Source organism: Bacillus rossius, chromosome 10 (assembly GCF_032445375.1).
Source record: "Bacillus rossius redtenbacheri isolate Brsri chromosome 10, Brsri_v3, whole genome shotgun sequence".
Classification (NCBI taxonomy): Eukaryota; Metazoa; Arthropoda; class Insecta; order Phasmatodea; family Bacillidae; genus Bacillus; species Bacillus rossius.
Window position 1 is genome coordinate 6,197,885 of NC_086337.1, and position 21,871 is coordinate 6,219,755.

General features: G+C 40.0%; 1 protein-coding gene across 2 annotated transcripts in view; it reads left to right on the top strand.

Moving 5' to 3' along the window:
• Window positions 1-18,996, top strand: part of LOC134535745 (inhibitor of growth protein 4) — a 99,984-nt gene extending 80,988 nt beyond the window's left edge. For both annotated transcript variants that reach the window (XM_063374977.1, XM_063374978.1), the window contains exon 5: window positions 18,496-18,996. In XM_063374977.1, the coding sequence (XP_063231047.1) occupies window positions 18,496-18,597 (102 nt within the window). In that variant the 3' untranslated portion in view covers window positions 18,598-18,996. The remainder of the gene's footprint in view (window positions 1-18,495) is intronic.
• The last annotated feature ends 2,875 nt before the right edge of the window (window positions 18,997-21,871 follow it).

Below are 21,871 nucleotides of genomic sequence, written 5' to 3' on the forward strand. Positions count from 1 at the left end.
CTGTTCGTGGGGACAGAGTAAAAAAGTGTAAATAAAGGGAAAAGTATAAAAAGGAGTACAGCTTACCTTATTTAGTAATTTTTTCCTTTTCTTTAATAGCACACACTATAATGCAGTTACAAACACACTAACAACAAATTTTACTTTAGTATTTAATCAATTATTCATTTACCACATTTGACAAAAATAAAAAAAAAGAATGAAAGCCAAAATGTTTTTCTGATCAAAATCTGAAATATTCTTTTGCTTGCTTTTTTGGCTGTTCAGGGAGATTATTTGCCTCTCCAAATTATAAATACAGTTGCAACCTGAAGCGTTTATAACAAATACGGGCTACATACACATTGCGTCACAGCAAAAAATAAAAAAAATAAAAAAAAAGGCCGCAAATTGATGGACATTGTCCGTCAATAGCGCGCCTTACTCGGAGAAAGATCATTGTACTCGATCAGCGGTTGTTATGGCGCGGCGTAGTCGCCGGCCGAGCTGCGCATGCGCGGTATAACTCTCTCTACACTCCGTCCAGACTCATGACCTTCCATCAGCAGCCAGCCAATAGATGCGAGCTTAGCGGAAAATAATATAAGCTCTACCTCCCGTGTACCAGTTTATTGGTATACGCACCAAGAGCGCTTTTCTCGGTGTCCTCCCAGGGCAGCCCACTTCTCAGAGCTCAGCTTAGGTTAGCAGCTCCAGTCATGTCCCATTATAATGTTCCAGGGCTGTCGGGCACATATTGTTGCTCGCCCTAAGACATTTCTCATGAGCCAGCAGATCCCCCCTTTCCCATTTTCCACGAATTCCAGCCAGGGCACCAACCAGGTCTTTAACTTCAGCTTCAGGCGAGCCTAAATCAAAGTTTTCTCACTGGCCGGCGAAAGGTCTGCCTTCACCATCTTGTGGCAAATGTGCCAACTTCTTTTACTTTAGTTCTGCGTTGTAGCGAGACCTCTACCGGCCGCCACCACACCTCTCTCTAGTTCCTTTTTTGCCTGACAGAGCGCGAACCAGCTGGTTACTTAAGTGCCAGGCTTACGCTAATCCCTCTTGGGGGACTTTTGTGAACTAACCCCAAGTCTGTTTCATCCGTGCCCCGACAGAGTGCACTGCTTTCGGAGCACGAGTGACCTCCGATGCCCCTTAAGTTAGGCCATCAGCCACCTTTTTAAATTTTTCTTTTGGTCTGGGAAGTGAGCCCTCCGCGCACTACCTCCAGCCAATCAGAGGTCAGTTCCCCCACTTCCAAGGCCTCCGGGCCCCTAACACAAGTTTTTAACTACATGTAACCCTATGTATTGATTGATTCGTCCTTCTGTCGTCACCATGGTCGCATCTCTCTGTGGCTTCTCGCCTGCAACTATTTGGAACCAGTCTCGCTGTGACTAACTTATGGGATGTGATCCCACGTAATCTAGGAGTGATCCCTAAGTTTTTTTTTAATATTCTAGTTTGCTAGTCGCTGTAGTTCGGATTACTAGGGAATCTCGTAGCATGATTCGCGCGCGGCTACCGCGAGTACTCATGCAGCTTCCGAGGGACTAGTTTTCTTCATTCCACTCTCAGAATGGTAAGTGGGAAATTCTATGCCCTTTTGCCTATACAGTAAATTCCCTTTATAAAGTACTTTAGGGGACCAAAAATATGATTCTACTTTATAGAGGAGTACTTTATAGAGGAGTTACCCTAAACCAAAAAAATGTCGCTTCCCGCACATGTTTACAATTTTTTTTTCTAATTAAAACATATGTATGTGGTCTTTCACGCCTTGTTTTTATCAATGATGTGATTTACTTACTTAAAAAAGTAAAGTAATACAAAATATTAGTAAAACATAGTTAATATAATTTAAATACGTAGGTAACCTTAAATATACATACATAGTAGGCTTACCTCTTTTTGCTGTGGAAGTAATAGCCATTCATACAGTGCATCAGAGATGTTTTTAAATGTTCATTTCATAGGCCCTACAATACAGTATTATTTCCATATCTTCCATATTTTCTCCACTTTGAAAACATTAATTACAAAAATTTGGCCACTGGCATAAGTTACCGGTAAATAAAACTAACAAAATAATTTTAGAATCTCGAGTTTTGTTCCAATACTAATACCGACACGTTTTTTAGTACCGGTACTCATAGTGTGACCTACAAATCTTTAGTTGTGGCGGAAAGTTTCACTTGCAATTTTATCTAGTATACATTTAAAAAAACTAACAATCTATGTAATAGAAAGCGTGAGTTCTTTCAATGTGTAAGTGGAATTGAATTACAATTGCAGGGTATATTCCGTTTATACGTTATTACCGTATAGGTTACGTTACGTCGTGAACAAAACACTGTTTAGATTAGCTCAAGATGCAGCGTAGCCAACCTCGAGACGCTCGGTCACAGGCTGCAGTGTAGCCAGTAGGTACGAGTAATAAAACACGTCATCGCTGCCATAACCATTTGCTTATTCAACAACGATAATATGCATAATATAGTACATTAAACAATATTTAAAATTTGGCCCCGTGTCTTCGTTTGATGTTGATAAATTTGATTTGGCAGTCAGTTAACACGTAAATACGTAAGTTGAGTAATGTTTCGCGCTAAAATGAAATTTAGCTGCGCGCTGTTTCCTGCACTGACGCTATCGTTTTTTTTATCCATGTTCATCAATAAACACGCTTGTAAAGCAACATAATATGGCGTATAGCGAAGTAAAACAAGTGAATGCAATTATTCTACGTAGAAATACTACATAGATAAATTTTAAATAAACTTTTTTTGTTCACACGAATAAAAATTGTACGTATTACCGAGTAATAATGATTCGCGCCAAGGAAAATTGTACGTTATATGATAATAATCCCTATGAATTATCATTGGCTTTCAAGGGACCGACGTGTTAATACTTTATACAGAATAGTACGTAAAGGAGGGGTATGTACTAAAGAGAATTTACTGTAGTTGGCTCACTACTTAACTTTTGCCCTGACTTATCGATTCCTGTTGCTTGTCACTATTCTTTCCAGTGGAGTTCAAGAGATGGTGCAAGAGTTCTTGTTTTTCTCCGACTCAGGCCCATCACAAAATTCAAATAATTGACATGCTGGTTTCTTACATGGACATGAATTCTACGCGTCTCTCCCGCTTTTAGTCGCCGCCAGTGAACAGTCAACAATCAGATATTGTGAAATCAAAATATATATAGTCCCGCACTGGTTGGGCTAACAAATGTTTCAACTTCATAACTAAATTTATTCATGCTATTTTTTTGAAAACATGATTGTGTTACATTTGTAGAATTTATAATCTATTTGTAATTGATAACTTCTGATGGCCGAGGCCACCCATTAATTCTGATCAGTGTAATTTTGTAATTTCTGAGATTATCAAAAGAAAATAATGAAAACCATGATTAACAATAAAAAGGGTAAGCTTTAAGCAAACTAATTCTTTTTATTTATTCACTTCAAATACGATCCACTTTATACTTATTTTGAGAAGTAAATCATTTTTTTTTTAATGTATCTCCCTAGTGTACCTTTGAGTATACTGTACATAGGCGTACCCAGGGGGGGTGTTTTGGGGGTTCAACCACCCCCCCCCCCCCCCCCCCTGAAATAAGGCAAGAAAATTATGAACACTCATGTCATTCGAGCTCAATCAGGGTGGCCACTCACCGGGAAAACCGGGAAAACCGGGATTTATCAGGGAAATCACGTTGATCGGGAATTATCAGGGAAATGTCAGGGAATTTTTTTAATAACCGGGAATTTTTTGTGTCATGTATATTTCCTCAGAGCTGCCAACCATTACGGATTTTCCGTAATTATTACGGATTTAACACAATATTACGGAATTACGGAACATCGCTGGTTTATTACGGAAACGAGGCTTTGTGCTGCTGGGTAACGGAAAAAAATTCAGTTTCTGGTGTGCGTGTTTCGTGAACGCAGTTCGAATACATCACAAGGTTGCGCAGATAACGGAACTGATAAATGTGCGCATGTACTGTCGAAATAAGTAGATTAATTGTTGTGTTTTGTCCGTTGTACGATACAACTAGTACATATTCTCGGTCTTTTCGTTTGTTAGCTACTTACATCACGATAATTTTTGTACGGTACTTTGGCTTACCTGTCTTGTGTTATTTACTTTCTTGAAAGCCATTTTTTTCATCAAAGTGTTTTTGTCGTGTGTACAGACGTGAAACCTTTTTATTTTGTTCGATAGTGTTGTGTTCTTCAGTGCCGGTTGTAGAAATGAAGCGTGTGACAGAACAATGTGTATCTGGGGCAAAAAAAAAAAAGAACGTTATTCTTCAGATCTTTCGACCAAACTATATGAAAGAATGGCCATGCTTGTCATCATCAAATGTTTTGGAACGCAACGCTTTTTGTAATGTATGCACGTGTGACTTTTCGATTGCGCATGGTGGAAGGGATGACTGAGGAAGGCATTTTGAATCAAAGAAACATGCAGAACATTTTAAAGCCGTGACGAGCAATAAATCTATATCGTCGTTTTTCGTTACATCTGAAGAAACGAAAGTAACAAACGCAGAGTTATTGTTTACAAGTTTTTTGGTAGAACACAATGTAACCGTGGTGCTGTGCTCAAAACAAAACCATAATTATTGATAATAAATGTCCGGTGGAAGCGTCAGGCTAATTATCTAAAAGAACTTGCCAGAGGGGCACAGCCCCACTTACAAACACAATTTAAAATTAACCTCCCTGACAGTAGGAAAGGTTACGTGGATTGTGGTTTCAAGTAGCAGCAAATGAAAACACTCGTATGGTTTGGTTTCATTAGAGGCTTTTACTGTTGATTAGTAGTTTAGTATCTTTTCATTGATAGGTTTCTTACATTAGAAAATATCTTGCGGCATTACAGCCATTACAAACAAAACTGCTAACAATGTCAGATTCTTATTTTTGATACATTACATTGAGTAACTAACGAATAAAAAAAGGAGAAAGAGGGGCCGGGGGGGGAACACCATTTCATACTATGCTAAGTTCAACTGTTTAGGAACATTGAGCTCGCAGGCTCATAAAACAAATATATGTGTTTAAAATACAATATTTTATAATAATATGGAAAACGTCCTAAAACTGGCGGAGTTATAAACTGTTCTTCACTTCTTTTTGAGGGGTGCCGAAAGATGGAGGGAGACTCCGTTATAGAGGCTCACGAGTTACATGTTGAGGTGCAAAATGTGGCGCCGGAACTGGGCCGCCATCTTGAACTGGTCTGGGGTCCTTGAAGTACTCTGGGATTCTGGAACCCTCTGGGATTCTGGAACCCTGCCTTAGCTGGCAGGGTGAAGTAGATAGTGGCTGTCCCTGGGGGTGATCCGGGGATGCGCGGCACGGGAGCTCGCGGTAGCCATAGAAGAAATAGTTATGGCGAAAACCAAAGAAAACTAAAGTTAAACTTGACTATTTGGGCAGCTACTAAGAAAAACTAAAAAAAAATCTAGGCGACATGGCCTGGCTCAGAAGCAACTACATTATTGCCGAAAGCGGATCACGATAGCTGCTGGTCGTTACTGCGACCTGTTGCAAAGATGCGCGCTGGACGAGAGCTGCCCTCAAAATCCCTGAAAATGGCGCCGGGACGCTAACTTAAACTTTAGTTCGGTCGTCTGTTCCTCTGGAGGAGGGGATCGGGAAACCCGAAGTGCTCCGAAGGGCTCCGAAAGAAAAAAAAGGGCTCTGGCGACCTATCGACTAAGTGTGAGGTCGACTGTTTCTCCTGGTGGGGATAGGGGATAGCTGGTTCGTCCTTTCGCCGCTAGATGGCGTGGGCATGCAGATCGGAGTCTCTCAGAGACCATCGCGGCACTTGGTGGCCGCCATTTTGCAAGTGGGGGGGGGGGGGGATTTTGGCCTTGAGATTGGTCACTGGCGCGGCTGGCCGATGACCGCTGTGGACCAGGGAGGGGTGGGGGGTATGTCCGGTGAATGACCTTCCCTGGGAGACTTCGCCGGCCAGGCGTCGGGACGTGCGGCGGAGCTTGAAAAAAGGACACCAAAACATGTTAGAGACCGCAAACTTCAGCACACCTCCGAGAAGGGGTGGGGGTGACCATGGGAAGCTTAGGGCGGCTACTTTCGTCACGCGTAGCGCTAAACTCGTGACGAAACGCGACGGCCAGTGGATACCGTTGCTGATGATAGTCCTGTAGTCGGCTAGACCCAGCAAATTTGGTGGGAAACGGTGGTGAGAGCACTATGCTGCTCAACAAGGTAACCTGCCGGTACACTTGACCGAACAAGTTTGGATGGGGCGAAAGCGTAAAATTAAAGTTATAAAAAAATTTAAAATTTTGTAAAACTAAGAAAAATAAAAAAAATCGTGCCTAAAGTAGCACTGATTCGGCACATACTCCCCCGCTTGAATGCGGAGCATATAGGGAAAAAAAATAAACTTACACTTCTTAGTAAAACTAGTACCAGGTTCGCCTGTATCTTACTACTTATAAAAAAAAAATATTTTGATAAAATCGAAGGTGTATATAATTATTTAAATTACCCTTAACGGTGAATGATGTCATGAGGAAAGTTGATCTCAGATGTTGGGAATGGTGTCACGTGACAAAAACTCTAAATATGGGCTCTGTGAGGCGGGCCTAAAACACTGGGCCGGAACCGGAACTTGGTCAGTCGGGTGCCAGTTATGAAGGTGGGGATTTGTGTACCCCTGAAAATAATGAAAGTGGGCATGTAAACCCCTGTACAATAGTCTTTCCATAAGAAGCCGAAGGCATTGGGACTTAGCCCTGCACAGTCAGGCGATGGAGAAGACAGTCAAATTTGCTGCTTGCCCGAAGGCGAAACAGAGCCTCAGTCCCGGAGTGACACAGGACCTAAGGGTGGAATTCCCTTGGTGGAATTTTAAATGATTGGGGATGAAAAACCTCAACAGATCAACAATCCGTAGGAAAGAATGAATTTAAAAATATTAAATATTCGACAAATTAAGAAATTTCAGCGCATACCACTCTGATGTTTATTATTAACTAATATTTATTATTTAAAGTATTCTGGAAAACAAAACGATAAATTAACGACTCTTCGCACTCAAATTTAAATTATTTAAAGAAATGTAAAATGCAATAAACCAACAATTATAAATCAAAAAGGGATAAATTATAATGGAGCGGTTAGATCTTCCATGACTGCTGATTGGCTTCGCACTGCCTGAGAGGGGGTTTGAACATAGGCCGTCCAAAAATGAGTGGTGGGAATGTAACCCAAAGAACACTCGAAAATGGTCATGAGATTTTTCACTCAGAGGACCTTGGTCATGGCTCGTTGGCTCAGAGGACCCTAACTTTTGCGCCGCTCGTTGGCTAGCTTGACCTAGCTCCTATTTTAGAAAAACACATAAAAGAAACCAGTTTGCCGTCTGGAAGTCACGTAGCTTTTACTTAAATAAACAATCTCATCGATAACGATGTAAAAGAAATACAACTTTGGGGTGGAATGCAAAAGAAAAAGAAAAATGGCTAGATGTGACAGCTTCAGTGCTCAGACTCTATGTACGTCACTGTACATCACATTTACGTGCAAGGGAAAATAAAGAAATAAACATGTACAAGTATTAACGCAACATCAGTAAAAAAAAAACACTACAAACATTATTCTTGCTTACTTTACGAATTATGGTTATTAAAAAAAGGAACGTAATCAGAAATTAAATATATGAAATCGTGGAACAAGATTCATGAAGATTCAAAAAATATCAGAGAGGTATTTCTGAGCAAAAAAAAAATTAAAACTATTTACGTCAAATAGCTTGTTAAAGACTGAACTTACGTATGTAAAAATTAAAAATTAAAATATCTTAAATTACCTAGCTTGTGCTAGCCTAGAAACGGGATGCTCAAACATACCCAAATTAATTAAGTGGACCTTTCGTTGGGGGTTGAAAGTATTTCACCCTTCTCGGTGATTACCATAAATATTAAAATGAGACTAGTTACCTCGTAGCTGCTTAATTTAGGGGGAATACGTATTTTAATATGATTGATTTTATTATTATTAATGAGCAAAAAAGGATGCCTGTTGCCCTACTACTTGTAATAAAGCAGAATTAATTCCATGTCCTTTGACTGTAACACTTTATGAGTCAAACACAAGGTTTATAATTAAATAGGGTCCATTTAAACTTGGTTGAATTATTTAAAAATAAATCCTTAAAATCATTTAATAAATAAAAAAATATTAAATTCAGAGCTTAAATTTAAATTACCTGTATGCTTACAACTATTTATGCCGTTGTTATATTAATGAAATGAAATTCATCCCGTTTATCTCAGATTTTGGATATCGTGTAGGAACACAAAATGGGCGCTATGAGGGAGGCCGAAAAGCACTGAGGCCAAAACAAGGGAAATGCGTCCTTGAGCACTCAGTGATATATGGGGATTGGAACCCCTGTATATGGGTATGGTGACCCGTAACTTACAAAACTAAATTGGGAATATAACCCCTGTACATAATTGTTTCGCTGTCCATAAGAAGTCGAAGGCATTGAGTCATAGCTCTGCACAATCTGACGATGGATCAGACGAAATGGATGAATTTAATACTTGCTTAAAAAGCGAAGTACACCTCGGTCCCGGATACCTACATTTATTAACTCACATAGGCTCAATATGTTCAAGCTCTGACGGTTGATCAGACCATCAGGCTGAAGCAGAGAGACCTACGAGGGAATTTCACCCCTGAGTTAGTTCGGGTTCGAAACCCGCAAGATCAACAAATTTGGATGAAAAATGGATAATGAAAAAAAATTTAGATGTTTTAAATACATAGCTGTACACCACCTTATAAAGGAAATTAACACCGATCCAAAAAAAATATAAAAGTTAATAAATTGTTTACTCAAAATTCATAATTACAAAAATATTATTTATCCTTTACTTAGCCGTCTTAGATTGATTGGCAAATAGCTTATAGAAGACTCGACGTTAAAAAAGTATAGTACTCTATCTTACAATAAATTCCTCACCTCATGGCTAGCGTAAAAGGTATTGGGGATTCAACCCGTGTATATAAACAATTTAATTCAGGCCCTTTCCTTAAAGGCATGAGTGATTGCACCTCTCTTTGGGTGATCACGAAATAAATCTAAACAAAAGCTAGGCACATGGGTGTGTATGGTGACACAATGAAATGGTACGTCGACGTATATTCACGTTGCTGGTGAACGATGCAATAGGGTTAGAGTACTTGTTTAAATTACTTATGAGCATATTCTTATTTTATATTACGTAATGAATGGACCCTTTATACATTTATTTTATGTAATATTAAAATACTTAATCGTTAATTTTAAGATACTTAGAAATAGTAAACAATGGAAGGTTCTTAACATTAGCTAAAACAAAATTTTTATATTATCATATTATTTGTATTTTTAATGTTATTATCAGTTATATAAATATATTATGTTATAATTTACGTTCCCTAGATTAAGAAAATACTTTGCTGCTATATTAATGCAGTATAGATTATTTATAGTGCTTGATTTGTGACATAAAAATTATATTATTATTAGGACATACAAAGCATGGGTAGTTTGTTTACAAAATAAGTGTTACGTGGGTGGAGTAGAGAAGAGTTCCGCGCGGTTGGCGGCCCTGCCATGTGGTGAAGAGATAACATGTTGGCGCGCGCAAGGCGCCGAGAGACAAAACAAAAAATACCACGATGTCCGAAAGGACTTCTATTATCTGTTTTTCACAAAGATTGCCTGGTTTGCAGGCGGATGTGTTATAAAAAAAAACACAGATAAAGGGAGGAATTTAGAAAAACTCAGGGCACTGTCGGCCGCGAGTAACAAACTAGATTGCAACGCATTGTTACGCTGCCGGACACGGGTCAACGGCATGACCTTGTCTCCACCAGCCGGTGAGGCGTGGAGGGGAGGGGTGAAGTGGTGACAGGGAGAATGACACGCGCGCTGATAAAGCATGCTGCCCCCACGGACGTAGCGCCGACGGGAGGAGGCCGCGCGGTGTTTCACCGCGCGCAAACACAGTCACAGCGGGACGTAAAATACGAGAGAATTTTAATTTAACTCACTTTGGGTGAATCAGATTGGGTGCCAGTTTTAGGACTTACAATAATACTATATAACGAAAATCTTAGTGACAAACAAAAAAAATATTTATACCAAATAAATTTAAAGCATTCTCATAAATCAAACCAAAATAGAGTTAACAATTTAAGAGTAACCATATCACACAAACTGCTACCACATTGTAACCGTAACCATGCTCTGCTACCAATTTGTAACCGTGGTGCTGTGCTCAAAACAAAACCATAATTATTGATAATAAATGTCCGGTGGAAGCGTCAGGCTAATTATCTAAAAGAACTTGCCAGAGGGGCACAGCCCCACTTACAAACACAATTTAAAATTAACCTCCCTGACAGTAGGAAAGGTTACGTGGATTGTGGTTTCAAGTAGCAGCAAATGAAAACACTCGTATGGTTTGGTTTCATTAGAGGCTTTTACTGTTGATTAGTAGTTTAGTATCTTTTCATTGATAGGTTTCTTACATTAGAAAATATCTTGCGGCATTACAGCCATTACAAACAAAACTGCTAACAATGTCAGATTCTTATTTTTGATACATTACATTGAGTAACTAACGAATAAAAAAAGGAGAAAGAGGGGCCGGGGGGGGGAACACCATTTCATACTATGCTAAGTTCAACTGTTTAGGAACATTGAGCTCGCAGGCTCATAAAACAAATATATGTGTTTAAAATACAATATTTTATAATAATATGGAAAACGTCCTAAAACTGGCGGAGTTATAAACTGTTCTTCACTCCTTTTTGAGGGGTGCCGAAAGATGGAGGGAGACTCCGTTATAGAGGCTCACGAGTTACATGTTGAGGTGCAAAATGTGGCGCCGGAACTGGGCCGCCATCTTGAACTGGTCTGGGGTCCTTGAAGTACTCTGGGATTCTGGAACCCTCTGGGATTCTGGAACCCTGCCTTAGCTGGCAGGGTGAAGTAGATAGTGGCTGTCCCTGGGGGTGATCCGGGGATGCGCGGCACGGGAGCTCGCGGTAGCCATAGAAGAAATAGTTATGGCGAAAACCAAAGAAAACTAAAGTTAAACTTGACTATTTGGGCAGCTACTAAGAAAAACTAAAAAAAAATCTAGGCGACATGGCCTGGCTCAGAAGCAACTACATTATTGCCGAAAGCGGATCACGATAGCTGCTGGTCGTTACTGCGACCTGTTGCAAAGATGCGCGCTGGACGAGAGCTGCCCTCAAAATCCCTGAAAATGGCGCCGGGACGCTAACTTAAACTTTAGTTCGGTCGTCTGTTCCTCTGGAGGAGGGGATCGGGAAACCCGAAGTGCTCCGAAGGGCTCCGAAAGAAAAAAAAGGGCTCTGGCGACCTATCGACTAAGTGTGAGGTCGACTGTTTCTCCTGGTGGGGATAGGGGATAGCTGGTTCGTCCTTTCGCCGCTAGATGGCGTGGGCATGCAGATCGGAGTCTCTCAGAGACCATCGCGGCACTTGGTGGCCGCCATTTTGCAAGTGGGGGGGGGGGGGATTTTGGCCTTGAGATTGGTCACTGGCGCGGCTGGCCGATGACCGCTGTGGACCAGGGAGGGGTGGGGGGTATGTCCGGTGAATGACCTTCCCTGGGAGACTTCGCCGGCCAGGCGTCGGGACGTGCGGCGGAGCTTGAAAAAAGGACACCAAAACATGTTAGAGACCGCAAACTTCAGCACACCTCCGAGAAGGGGTGGGGGTGACCATGGGAAGCTTAGGGCGGCTACTTTCGTCACGCGTAGCGCTAAACTCGTGACGAAACGCGACGGCCAGTGGATACCGTTGCTGATGATAGTCCTGTAGTCGGCTAGACCCAGCAAATTTGGTGGGAAACGGTGGTGAGAGCACTATGCTGCTCAACAAGGTAACCTGCCGGTACACTTGACCGAACAAGTTTGGATGGGGCGAAAGCGTAAAATTAAAGTTATAAAAAAATTTAAAATTTTGTAAAACTAAGAAAAATAAAAAAAATCGTGCCTAAAGTAGCACTGATTCGGCACAACAATTTACCGATAGCAGTAGCCGATCATTCGGGTAATTTGTATAGAGCTATGTTTCCGGACTCAAAAATTGCACAGAAATACAGCTGTGCGAGAACAAAAACATCTGCCTTAGTGGAGTATATGGCTGGTGAAACTAAATTGAAACTGTTGAATCTTTAGTAAGTGGACCATTTGCTTTAGCTACAGATGGGAGTACTGATTGTAATGCAGTGAATATTTATCCATTAGTTGTTTCATTTTTAAATCAAACACAAGGTAAAATTTGCACTGTACTGTTATCCCTTGTTGAGAGTACTAAGACTAAGAACATTTCACAACTAGAAATGTTACACTTCAAAAATGAATTAAAGAACAGTTATCAAAAGTTGTGTGAAAAAATGTTTGAGCGCTCGCCACTGAAATACCCCATTACATAAAACAAAACACAGACTGCAGGTCATTGAACGGGACGCTATAATGTAAAGTGACATATTTAAAATGTATTTGTTATTTAACTAACTTCCGTATGTATATAATGAAGAAAATACAGCAGCGTGCTAAAATATGAGTAATCTCTTTCTATAATATTATTTTTTTTCATCAAAAGTATGTTTTTTGTAATTGTAAATATCAGGGAAATTTTGAATTTTTAATCAGGGAAATCAGGGAAAAATCAGGGAATATTTTTGGTGACTGTGAGTGGCCACCATGTCAATATCTAAACACAGAGCAACGAGAGAAATAACGTCACCAAGCAGCCCAATTGGTAAGTAAACGTAAACAAATTTGAATTGCAGTGGTTGGTTCATGATAGGTCAGTCTAGATTCTCAAATTGCGGTGATTGGTCTATGGAATAATCAGTTCAACTCTACTTTGATTATGTTTTAGATTTCCTTAGTAGAATTGGGCATTGAGTAACAGTAGTGATTGCTACCTAATTTCATACAAAACTCTATAAAACTATTAAAACGTGGGGGGGGGGGGGGGGATGGGACGTTTTTTGGTCGTTTTGTCAAGTCAGGTACTTTCATTGAAATACTGTACAACTGTACGTATAACACGAAGAAAAAAGTTTGATTATCGCAAGGTGCGTAATTTTAATCGACTGTTACAAACATTGAAAAGCTGAAATGTAAATTTCTCGCCCCAAATGAAAGGGACCTCGTTGAGTGCAACGTGGTGTGAAGTTGTGTTTGAGTCAGTATCTTAATGGCCTCAACTCAATGTGTAGGTGTTTTTAGCGAATATTGTAATAGGACAATATAATTTAATATATAAAACACTAGATGCCCGACCCAGCTTCGCACGGCTATACTAATGGGGAAAAAATGAGACTAAATATCCCATTTACAGTAATAATAAATGAAATAAAATGCAATTAATTTTGACAAAAAATTATTACAATGCTTTGTAATGTACCGGAGAGAAAACGATTAGCACCGATGGTTTCCCGATTCTCGAGCACGCAACGTACAACTGATGTACCCGTACTTCGCTACGGCAGTCTACAGGCAGAACACTTGCGCCGCTCATTATACATGCCCCTCCTTGTGGGTATGCCACTGCCGCACCTCGAATGGAAAAAAAATCAAAGCAATGCTCGTTGCCATGGAGATGCAGAAGGCATAAAAAAATCCCGCTGTCCCACTGTTGCCCGGGCTTAACCACCCTTGGGAGTTGATTTTCGGAAAACATCATCCTGGATAACATGAGGAACATTACTGTCAAGTTCATGTCTGTAGGATATAAAATTGGAAAAAAAAAGGCAATTTTTGATATTTAAAGTCCCCGTAAAATTTCAACGGTGATGAGGACTGCACTAATAGTGAATTAGTTGTTGCCATAGAGACGAATGAAGCATCAACAAAGCAACAACCGTCGCCATGGTGATTTTGTATCAAAAACTGGAATTTTGATATTTTACACCCCCAAAACTCCCAAAACTCCCTTCGGAAAATCATATCTTTGTGAGCGTCTACATACATCACAAAATGAGTAACTATGCTAAGTTTCAATCGGTTGAAAGATATCAAGTCAGTCGTAATGAGTCAGTCAGTGGTATTTCGCACAAATATATTTTTAAATTTAAATAATTTTACATAAAATAATAATTAAATATATACAGAAATATGCTTCGAAATGAAAAAAAATCTATCTAAGCGATGCCCGTTGCCATGAAGACGCAGAAGGCATAAACAATGTAAAATCCCGTTGTCATGGAGATGGAGTACCCACTGTTGCCAGTGCTTAACCACCCTTGGGAGCTGGTTTTAGGAAAACGCTGTCATTAATCAAAATAAAATGTAGCCTATATATAAAGTTGGACAAGGTTACAAAAATTTGTGCGAAATTTAATTACATTCAATGCAGTAGTTTCGAAAATTAGCCCGGACAAACATTGTGACACGAGATTTTTGTATATAAAGATTTAATTCTGTTTTGCTACACTTGAATTGTAACGCCTGAATTACAACAGCCCGTCGCATCCGTCCGTCATCCGTTCGTCCGTCAGCCGCCAAGCGATATACAACTTCACTTCACTTCACTGCTTGGATTTCGGCCTTGAGCGGTATCTGTTTAGCCAGAAATATCAATTTCATTATTCTTTTTCATCATCTTTTATCGCAAGTGTATATTTTGAATAAGTCTCAACTTTACTCCCATGCCTTACGCGGGACTCAAATCCAGAACCTCTCCCACCATAAGCCGGTGTGCATCCGACTACGCTACGGAGGTCGGCTGGCGATTTGCAACACTCCGATCGTCCGTCATAATATTTCTCCATGTCAGTGCTGACAACTGTTGAGAAAACTTAACAATTTGGGGGGAAAAATTATCATTTGTAATTATATTACTTAAACAATGATGTAAAGTAAGTACTTGAAACTCATTAAACTCAGAGTGTTTTTTTTCGGTATGTATTTTCACATTTCCAGAGTTACCATACGTAATTATAATACCTCTGTAACTTAGGCCATTTTTGTTTCAAAAAGAGCTTTCGAAATGTGTCTACACGTAAGCTAAGAAATGATTTTGGAATCAGCTAAACAATTAAACAAACTTTAATACATTTTAATATAATATTTTATCTGCAAACACCTAGAAGACATTAGGAGGTTATAGTTTCATCCGTTCACCCGTCAAAAGTATAAAGTTACCAAGCTTTAGATGGACGAGTGGATGACATTTTTCAGTCCATCTTATTGGGTGCAGGTCACGTAATTGACAGACGGATGACGGATGGACGGGCTATTGTAATTCCGGCCTTAGTTGCTAACACCCTTACAATAAAATTATACAGCAATTATTCTATTGTCATGCAGTCAACTTATTAGGAATAAGTTTGTAAAGTGTGTATGTAAATTCGTTAAGTTAACTAATTATTTTTATATTTTTTATATATATATATATATATCTTTTTGGCGGGTTTTGTAGTTATTTTAATATTGTAATGTGAACTTACTTAAGTTAAATGAAAGAAAAATTACGTACAAATTACATATCAACAATAGCCCAGGTTAAAAAATGAAATTTGAGAATATGCTATTTATTTACTCAAGAAATAATTAATTTTTGGTGTTTATGCAGTTTTTCTTAAAAATCTGGAAGAACACCCCCCGAAAAAAATTCCTGGGTACGCCTATGATACTGTAGTATGTTTCACCCACTTAAATCAGCTTCCAGGGAATTTATATTAAAATTAATATAAAGCTTTCTTTAACCACATAAGGGCAGTAACAGTTCTGAGGTCAGCTCTTGTAATGAATGTTACTCTAATATTGACTAGTGAACTCTTTACAAGTGTTAATACTAACTTGAATATGTGAGATTTTATATTTCCCAGAACGTGACATTAAAAAGCAAAGGCAAAATTAGAACTTAATCTCATTTATACATGACAGTTCCCTGGGCGCACAAGTGCTACCTTCTATAATGTCATATACAGCTACTGGAAGTTAAGAATTGTTAATTTTTTTTTCAATTACTAAAGACTTCTCTCTTTCAAGGAGCATTGTGTCGCAATGTTATGTACAGCCACTGCAGTCAGAGGGGGCAGTAGGCCGCACGCCCTTCGCTCACCTCCAACTGGCTTATGTGAAGTCGCTACCCTGGATTCAAACATCACCAAAACAATCCCGTCACACCCGGAACATGCTTGAAATTATTTACTGCATTGCAAATCTTGTCACGCTGCTTCAACTTGCCGTTCCTACTCTGTCTACCTAGTTCAGCAGTCTTGTAACAGGTTGCAACACCTTACCGTGTGGTAAGCCCACCTGTGCACCGTGGGTACACAGACCGGTGGTCTCAGCCAGGCCGTGTGCCAGTTTCCTAAGCACTGTCAGCTGGTCAGGCTTTAACATGATCATGCTACACACCCCAGTAATCTTAGCGATGGAGTGACATAACCTTTGCCTGGAGTGAAACTGTGCCGTCGCAGTGGTTGCTTGACGCCTGCCTCAGGGATGTAGGGAACATACAAACACACAGAAATAACCAGAAGCACTTGGAGAAACCATGCGAATAATCAGGAGCACATGGAGAAAACCATCATAATATTGACAAGAATAATTTGGAGCACATGGAAAAAACATCACACATTTTCTTTGATATCAGAAAAATATATATAGAGGCTCCTAAGAGAGGCTAGGAATCAACCAAAACAACATTGAGTGTTCCTACTAGGCCGGAGAGATGCATGCAGAGATAGGCAGGTTGTTATATTGTTATAGTATGCGAAGGAAACCCAAAGAGGGCAAGAGAGGGTGGTTTGGACCGTGTGCACAAGGCTATAGGTAGGGGCCGGAAAAATTCGCAATTTGCGATAGATGCGATTTTTTTGCGAATTTTGAGGTTAGATGCAATTTTTTACTAATTGTTGTTATAAATGCTATATTTGCGAAATCGCGGTAAAATTGCCATTATCGGGCGAAAAACTATAGAATGCAACAAAACGGCTTGAACACACATTCCTCAAAGTATTGTTTTTGAAAATAACCACCATAACACAATTACTGTAAACAATAGTTTCTGACAAGGCTTGTTGAAGGAATAAAATCAGAATCCTAACCTTAATTTATAAAACATTCCTTAACCAAATATCATGCATGATAGTATAGAATAAGTAATTTTGTAAATTTAGTGTTAACGATTTACTCAAGTTACCGTTGAATGTTTAGAAAAGAATGTTCACACTACTTATTGACGCAGTTATTTTGTTTTGTTAGATCACGTCACGTTCGCCTACGTTCGCCATTGCATCGTGTGTTGCCTGTTCATGAAGAGTATCCAACCTAACAAAACAAAATTTCCCGGGAAGCGCATCACGGAAACCAACAACCTAGAAAATATCTAGGTCATTGACGGGATCGTAGTGAACTTGCAAAGATAAAAATGAAAATATTTTAAATGCTGAAAACTACTACAAATATTTTAGTACACGGTTTTTTACATTTGTTGATAATCACTTTAGTCTTAAAAAAAAATTTTCTGATCAATATTTTACATAGAGATAAATCATACATTTTGTGGTGCACGTTTAGCATACTGAAGTTGGCCAACTTGAATCGTCCGTTTGTTTTCATCTGAAATTACTAGTGCTCGAACGTTTGTGGGGGGATTTTCACTATGACTGTTTGAGGAGATTCCATAAAGAAATTGGAAAGGGGGGGGGGGGGGATATGTGCGTGCCGTGCTACGTCATCCAAGCCCACAGCATGCAGCCATGTCGAAATACAACTCTGATGTCCACATTGCGTGACAGAGGCATGGATCTACCGGACATTGCGACGTATCCGGAGGCACGATGCTCTTACAGAATAACAAGTTGTACGTGCGTACAGGTAAAGGTAACTAAGAAGCTGCTAAGACAGCCTCGGAAAAGGGGCCTGAGATAAGCGGGGGCTACCCAACACTGTCAACTGGTAGCGGGCGAGCCATGGACAGGGAACTGAAATTAAAGAATTAAAGTCCATGCCAATTATATCAATATGTCCTAGACCAAAATCAAATATCTTAGTTGTGCCCAGAATTTAACTAATTAACAGCACTGCCTGGCATTTTAGAGTACTGAGTATGTTTTAACAACACATGTCTATCAAAGATTCACTGTGTTTGATCAAACATTACTTAACTGCATTGGTAGAACACTCAAGTAGGCACTATAATTATAATTTACATATTTAAAAATTAATTTCTTATATCTAGAGGAATATTCAAGGCCTTTTCAATGCCGTGAAATATTTTCCCTTCCTTTGGTCACCTGTTTTATATTTCCCCGAAAAGAAGTTTTAATAGCAAGATATTATTTTTGTACTCACGGCCTTCATAGCAGTACTAGAATGTGTTGTACTATGTTGGACTAGTTCTTGTTGATGGAGTTTGTCACAGCTGTGTTTGAAAACTGGTTGCTTTGTTTCAGTGTCCTATCGAGTGGTTCCACTTCGCATGCGTCGGACTAACCACAAAGCCCAAGGGGAAGTGGTACTGTCCGAAATGCTCAGCCGATCGCAAGAAGAAATAACCTTTTGTTGCATGTGTTTTAGTGAATGTTATTTCTGTATTAAATGTTTTATATTTATTTAAACAAGTGGAAAGTATGCAGTGTCTGCAACAGAGCGGAATCAAGTTGTCGTGTACAGTTGCATCTCTGTTTAACTAAAACAACACAGCATTTGACGTGTTGTAATAATGTTTTAATTGTGTATATTTTGTACTTATTTTTATTTTAAGAACTTTTTAAATGATTTTAAATTAATAACAAATATTAATGTAATGTTTTAACAGCTTTAGGTACAAGTATCAGTAATACTATTTTAAACCACAGTTTTATAAATGCTGGGTACTGTAAATTCCACTTCAAAAAATGTACAAATTTACAATATATTATTTCTTAAATTAAAGACTAAATTTTTTAGTAAAACAGTGAGTGCTTTATTTAATATAACATCATTATTCTCTATGCATCTTCTTTAGATATACTTTCAGGTGTGTACACTAGGTGTGTTTGCACACTGCCATAATACCATCATTTTTAAAGACTGATTCATATTTCTCTTGCATTAGTAACTTTACTTGTTCATATTTCTATGTTGTGCAATCCCTGCAGTTGATCTCTGGCAGTCAGTTGTTTCGCTTGGCAGTGATTGTGATAACACAACGTACCACTGAGAGACAGCAACAATATCAGCAAGGAGTTAGTGACGAGGTAGATTGGCATGTGTTGAGGCGAGGGGATTCACGCCGAGTTAAGGAACCCTTGCAACCAAGCCAGGCACAAGATTGAGGAGTCTAGATACAGGAATGGTGTTCAGGATAGCCACAGACCGGGAAAACCTGGAAAATTCAGGGAATTTGAAATAAGTCAGGGAAAACCTTGAAAAGTCAGGGATTAATTTGAAGGGTGAGGGAATTTTTTGAGATAAGCTTGTTTCAGCTGTATTGTTTTCATAATTGTGTGTGGATATTACCATATTCATCCAGTGATCCATGCAGACATTTTAGGGAAGAAAGTCGACGTATACGTGACTGGAGTGAAAAAATAATATTGTGGCCAAACTTTCAATGGCGCTTCGCTGCAGTAAACAAAACATCTTTGGTTGCCATGGTACTAATTATTTTTCATTCTTGACCATTTTTATTCTCTTCAAATCATTCACAGTTAATCCATAAATAAAATATTTTCTACCCAATACCTGTAGAGATGTGTATTTACAATTTACTTCAAGAATTTTAGTAGAAGTATTGAAACTTTTAATAGTTTTCTTGCAACAAGAATATAGTTTAAAAAAAAAATAACTAGGAAACCTTTAAGGCGTGTCATAATTTGGAATGATAATGCAAGTACGTAATAAAAAAATTAATAGAAAGTTGAAATATGATTGCAATGGTTTAAGTTTGGTATGAGGCTTATTCTAATCAAATATTTTTGGTTATGGTATAAATAGGGGTGCGAGGTTTATTCGAATAATTCTAAAGAAGAGCCACTTTTCACTAAAAAAAATTAATTAGAGACTGCAAATAGATTTTATTTTCATCTTGACATGTATACAATTGGGCGGTCTCCGGGTAAAAGGTAACAAGTCATAGAAAAACAGTGAGAAAAGGAACAAGTAACTTAAACTCTTTAAGTATACTTAGAATATGTAATGCATTTTTAATCATTGGCAACTATGTTGGTAAATATGTTGTGAGGGCTGATCGCGCATTGCCGGTGATTTCGAGATGTTAACTATGGGCGCCACCACGTGGAAGGGCACGTGGACCCGGCGGAGTCTCTCACTCAGGGCGTGACGTAGCCCAAGTGGGGACGAGTTACCAGCCCTCTCTATCCTAGCTACCCAGACCTGGCCCGCTCTAGGCGTCGGGCACGCCACACTCCTAGACTCACTCACCACGTGATTAAATAAGTACTCACTTTATATTTATTCTCCAGATTTAATTTCACTAACACGTCTCTCTACACGCCCGTTACACGTTACACATTACACGGTTAAAAAGCCTGAGGCACGAATCGGTTTAGGTGAGGGCATGGTCCACACACGTGGCCATACTGCAAAGTGTACTTATTACACGGTGATGAAAAACTCGACTGAGACAATTAATTAATTAAACAGCCCGCTGACCGAGAGCTGCCCCGAGGATGACGAACGAAAGCGATTTAAAAATACTTAACGAGACAGAATTACTTGGTCAGTGCAGAACAAAGGTTGAAGTCCCCGGGGTGCTGGCGCGTCTGCTCTCGGTCAGTGATGAAGATCGACTGGGGTGAGCTCATCGCTCGCAGGTGGCAACATGGCGCCCTTCGCGCCAACACAATTACCGTTACTGTATTCTACGACTCCGTGCCCCGGCGAAAGTTGAGTAAATTACAGATAAACATTAAAAATATATAAAAATTACTGACAATGGAAAGTTTGTTACTATTTACTTATTTAATGATAATTCATATAAAAGCATTCCTATCCTCGTCCAAGTCCGTGCCTGTTCGGGTCCGCCCGGGCAACGTCTATAGTTATTTAAGGTAACTTATTTAAATTAAAGAAACACAAGTAAACTACACAGCACTGGGGCGAAGATGGATGAAAACAAAAAGGGTTTACAAATAATATTAAAACGTAGCAAATTAGGGGTGCGGCGCACTGCAGCTAAGCGCCCTCTTGCCGGGCTAGACACACACGCACACACGCACGCACGAGCGGGAGGTTTGAATATAGATGGTGGTTGGGCGGTGTCGTATCGGGCTCAAAGGGGCCGCAGGCCCGGACGACGTCAATTGCCCCCTCCGAAAGTAGGCCGATATGACAGCGCCGTTTGACAGATGGTTGGGGGGCGTTGCCTGTGGTGTTTACGTCGCGCACTCCCACGTGGCAATGTTGATGTTTATGTTTGTGCGGGCAGGTGGCAATGTTGACATGACGGACGGACAAGCAATGTTTACACGATGGAAGGGCGAGCAATGTTTACATGATGGCGGCGAGCAATGTTTACAAAATGACAGTTGAGCAATATTTACACTATGGAGGACGATACACACGGACAGAATGGGCGCTGGCTGACTAACCTTGTGGGTGGTGACCCACCAGTTGTCCCGAGCCCCAAATCTGCGTCAGCTGCGGCTGCGGCGGCTGCTGCGTGTGATAGCGTGGCGGTGGCCAGGGCGCCGGCCGGCAGGGGCGGCGGCGGCCAAGGTCAGGCGGCTCGTGGCAGGCGGGCAGCAAGCGCGGGCGGCGCTCGGCACGACCCGGCTCAGCCTCGCCGACAGGCGGGCGCTTCGCGGCCCGTCGTGACAGACGGGT